The sequence below is a fragment of the Chaetura pelagica genome, unplaced genomic scaffold, assembly GCF_000747805.2.
Source record: "Chaetura pelagica isolate M959 unplaced genomic scaffold, ChaPel_1.0 scaffold453, whole genome shotgun sequence".
NCBI classification, from domain to species: domain Eukaryota; kingdom Metazoa; phylum Chordata; class Aves; order Apodiformes; family Apodidae; genus Chaetura; species Chaetura pelagica.
In genome coordinates this window covers 1,892,602-1,897,354 of record NW_009952879.1, presented here as the reverse complement: position 1 = coordinate 1,897,354, position 4,753 = coordinate 1,892,602, and the positions used below count along the sequence as shown (strand labels likewise).

The 4,753-nt window shown below is 41.3% G+C and overlaps 1 protein-coding gene across 1 annotated transcript in view; it reads left to right on the top strand.

The window, feature by feature from the left end:
- Positions 1-715: 715 nt before the first annotated feature.
- Positions 716-4,753, top strand: part of LRRK1 (leucine-rich repeat kinase 1) — a 75,862-nt gene continuing 71,824 nt past the window's right edge. Inside the window, exon 1 of the mRNA XM_009995305.1 lies at positions 716-782. Within this exon, the coding sequence (XP_009993607.1) occupies positions 716-782 (67 nt within the window). The remainder of the gene's footprint in view (positions 783-4,753) is intronic.

Here is a 4,753-nt window from a genome sequence, read left to right as displayed (position 1 = left end):
TCTGCCTTCCTTAACATGTTTGAAGAAGCCTGATGCTTCTAGGGTGGTAGAGTTCTCTAAAAGGCAAAGGGAGAAGAAGCTGGTGCGTTTCTCTTAGCCCTCCGTTTTCTATAGAGGATTGTCTCAGTGACCACTGGTGGTTTTCAGTTTCTCACAATGGAGTCTTACAAGAGCCACAGTGTTCTTTGTGGATGGGAAAGGTTTTGAGGTTGCATTTAGGATTTTTCCAAATGCACTGCATGATTTCAGTGCTCTGCCTTTACACTAGCTGTGGAGGATCTGGAAATGCAGCTGTGACCCCTGCCCACCCTCTGCCCAAAGTCTGAGCAGCTTTGGCAGGGAAGAATTTGGAACATTATCTTTCTATAGTGGAGACATTGTTAGTCTGTTTTGTTAATTCACATTATGCTCATAACAAACCTATTAGGAAAATAATTGTATTTGTAGGATGATAACTGCATTTCTGCAAAGTACCATTTGGACAACTGTGTTAGAGTGCAGATCAATAAGCATCTTGCCATTTCTATACTAAAATTATTAATTTCTTCTGCTGTTTATTTTTAAACAGGGCAAATAAGTGATGTTTCTTCGGGACGGTGCTTACTAGCAGTTGCTCTGCTCCTGCATCTACTTGACGGAGCTCGTTCGGCTTTGACAACACTATTTAAGTACTGCAGAAAGTTTGCCTGTTGGATCTTCACAACTGTGACCCAGAATGTACTGGTGTGTGGGAACTGAGGAATCCACTGCTTGCAGAGAGAGCAACATGGATCTACAAAATGGTAAATAGGACAGTTTATTTTCTTTCCTGTTCAGATGGGGAGCAAAAGGTTTTAAGAGAACTCAGTAGCCAGCTGCCACTGAGTTTGGATATTTAAATATATGAAAGATCTTTCAGTGATTTGAGCCCTAGTCATTGAAAATCTACAGAACAGAACAACACATTTTACTTCCAATGAGTATAATCTTGAACTACTCAGGTAATAAGAATAGCATTCCTCTGAAGACTGGTTTTCTCCAAGGCTTATGGAATTAGTCAATATATGGATCATGTCTCGCCAGTTCCTAAATATGTTTTACAAGATCTGTGCTTTTTCAGCGTGTGAATGCAAATATGTTCCCAGGCACTGATGCAGTGTGTATTTGAGGTATGAAAGCTGCTAAAATCAGATCATGGTTTCTCAGACTGAACAGATAACTTGCTCCAGTTTTACTGTCAGCTTTGATTTGGGGGCTTGCAGTGGTTTATTGTGTGGCTAGATTAAAAGGTCTGAATTTATGTAATATCATAAATCCATAGGTGAAAATTTCCCTTTCAGAAGGGACACATGCTTCAGGTTGCTTCCTGTTCATTTTTTTCCTCAACAGCCAAATTATTTTTGGATTATTTTTATCACTGAAACCCTCAGCCCCTAGGCACTGCTGAATTTATCTGAGTCAACCCCCAGTTATGTTTCTGCCTTAAGAAATGGATCTCTGGTTATTGTATAACGGTGTTCCCCCCTTGCAACAAGCAGTTCATTAGGAGGCAGCATCTGCGTTTCAAGTGTGGGATGAAGGTGTGTTTGACGCTTTGTAGTGAGTAAGCAGGCTTCAGTAGAAGCTAATGTTTTGGCAGCCTTATTTTGGATTTTGTCAGCAACTATGAAGCAGAACCTGATACTTTATTCAGAGGCTGCCTTATCTTGTTTGAAGACGTTCCTCAGCAGCGTCACAGGGAGCTCTGGGAACTCTGTATGTATTATCTGCTTATTTTGTGATACTGTTTTTTCTGTTTCTTTTTGTTAATTAGCATTGTGTCTTTCTATAATAATCTGAAGCATTTGGGTATAGAATGTTCTTAAAATTCTTATAGACTGTCTTCTGAGTTTCTCTCTGAAAGAAATTATCTTCACTTGGATTCTAAGCTATAAACCACGAGAAGAGTTTTAATCTGCGCTAATGATTTTCAAGTGTTAAGAATTGCTAAATTTTTGTTCTGCAATAGTGATTTTCTCACTGTTTAAAGATACAGTAAATAAACAAATTAGTTTATGAGTGAATAATGCAGTGAAAAGTGAAAAAGGTATATTTTCTACATTGCGAGTTCAGTTTTTCTTCTGATAACTTTATTGCATGCTTCTCTTATGTAATTATAGTCAGTTCAACTAGTTAACTGGATGCATGCAAATCTCACTGTTATAACTCTTCTATACTTGTATGGCTAGGGTATTTTATTTGATTAGCAGTTTTGGAAGAGTGGCAAAAGCATCCTAGGAAAGATTAAGGTCCAGAACTGCCCTGGTGGATTTGCCCCTTTAAAGCCTACTCCACGTATTTAAACTAATTTTTATTTTGGGATTGTTTGAGTTCTGCCAAGAATAATTGTCATTAGGTAGCGGGTTCATTCCCTAAGTTAGCTGGTCCTTGTTCTGCATTTGGCTCCTGTTACACAGCCTGAAGTCAGGAACACGGTGACTCATTCAGCCTCCACATTTGAACCTATTGTTTACCTGCCTTTATTAACAATCGAGATGCAGCCTCCTGCTTCCTTCCAGTGGGAACCACTGGAATGTGGAGTGAGATCACAGATAGTATATTTAATGGTGATGACCTCATTAGTTCTTGCAAAGCTGGAAGTCTTTTATTTTTGGTGGGGGGTAGGAAGGACAGGCGTGTGGATGTGAGGGGTTTAACAAACAGCACAGTGGTGCTGTGGCTCTGTGACAGGTCAGTTCCATCAGCATGGCGCTGTGCACCTGATGCCTTGATCATTTGAAAGCCTTAAGGTCTTCTTTTTTTTCCCTGTCAGCTCTACATTTGGCCAGGTCTCCATGTGGAGAATAGGTTCACAGCATCATTGACTCTAGTTAGCAATTGTAACGTATGATGCGAGGTCTCACCTTACTGCTTGTGTCTCCTTGGCTATGCTTTTGGCTGCAGCAGTGAGCTTGCCTGTATCCCAGCAGGATGCTCACTTACCTTGAGAGCAGGTGAGCTGTGTTTCAGAACTGGACCCTGTCTGCCCTCCAGGGATAGTGCTGGACGATGCCATCTGAGCGCTTGCTGATCCACAGAGAGGATTTGTCACTGGAGTGCAGAGTAACACTCCTTTTCAGGTGCAGTCAGCATCTCCCTTGCCTCCTCAAACACTGCTTCTCCTCTCCTAGGTTTGTTCATCTTGTCCTAATTAAAAGAAAGAAAGCGAGCAGAGATAACGGGGGCGGCTGCAGTTTCTTGTGAAGCACGGGGCTTGGGGTTTTTTTAAACCTGCTTGAAGAACATAACATAATGGAAGTGACAAATATGAAGCTTGTAGAAGATAGAATAGAAGCCCAAGGATACCACTGTATGACTGTCTAGAACAGATTACAGATTAATTTTCTTTCTACAGGCTGTTTGGCTTCTTTCAGTCTTAAGGAATTTTTCAGCTACGAGTTAATTCTTGTATGAGTTTCTAGGAGGCAGTTCAGCAAAGACATAGAAAGCAATAATTGTCTTCTGAAATGTAAGGGTACTTTTGTTGAAGAGCTTATCACTCTCTTACTGAAAATTTTATTTGAAGTTGCAGGGCCTTCACATGCCACTTGTGTGTGTCTCGGAGGTGGAACTGGATTATCCTTCAAACATGCCAGAGGGTGTCTCTTCTCTCCTGCTAAATCTAGAAATGAGCATTAAAAGAGGCTTTATGTTGAGATGTATGTAGTATTGTATATAGTATTGCATAATTAGGGACAACAGTGCCAATGATGGTTGTTTGATATTTTGTAGTTGCTTGACAGATACTGACTAAATTAATTTTCACAACTTTGTTTGAGGTAAATCTCTTGTAAGGTGGTGACTTTCAGCTGTCCAGGGAAGCTCAGGTAGACATGTGCAGTATGTGTGGAAAAGACCTAAGTATTAAAATGAAGGAGCAAAGAAATAACCAGAATACAATGAACTGAATTGGTATTTAGAGTGGACCAGAAGCTGTGCTTAAGAAGTGCTGTGGTGAACCTGCAACTCACAGGGCTTTGTGTCTTACCAGAAAGAAGCTACCCATAGTGGTAGTGACCTCTGCAACCCCATCTGGCTCATCTCAGTACTGACTGAGAGGGAAAGCTGCTGCCTGCACTGCTGCTTCCTGAATCATAGGAAAGTCTCCAGTGCAAGTAAGCATCCTTCTCTGGCAGGGGGGTTGGACTAGATGATCTTTCAAGGTCTCTTCCAACCCCTACGATTCTGTGAAGTAAGAGCAGCTGAACTGAAGAGTTAAAGTCATTTTAACAAGAGGGACTACTCAGAAACTGGTGCAGTTTTATATGGAAAGTTTCACAACAGATTGAATGGTGACAGCTTGAGGTTAGCTAGTAGCAAATGGAACAGATTCTCCTGGAACATGGCTTGGTGCATCCAGCATCATGTCCCAGTTTGTATGAGGGCAGGACAATGGCATATGTGGCCGAGGCCTTTGTCATAGGAAGATAGTTTGAGAAGGTGATGGGACTGAAGGTGAAGGGATGGAAACTTTCATAGACTCTGCCCTTGCTCTCTGTTTTGTACTTGCTGGGTAACCTGAGCCTCCCAGGCTGTCAGTCTGGCAGTATGAAATCCACTAAAAAAAAACAACCAAAGTCTACAGGAAGAACCTCACTTCTTTATGGCAATAAAAGCAGGCAGAACTAACCCCGTACTGGGCATGCACCTATCTGGCCGCCAGATGAGATCTTTGCTGTTGTTTCCTCATAGTTCTGATTTTGTTACCTTAAATGTGAAAGACAGGAATTTGCAT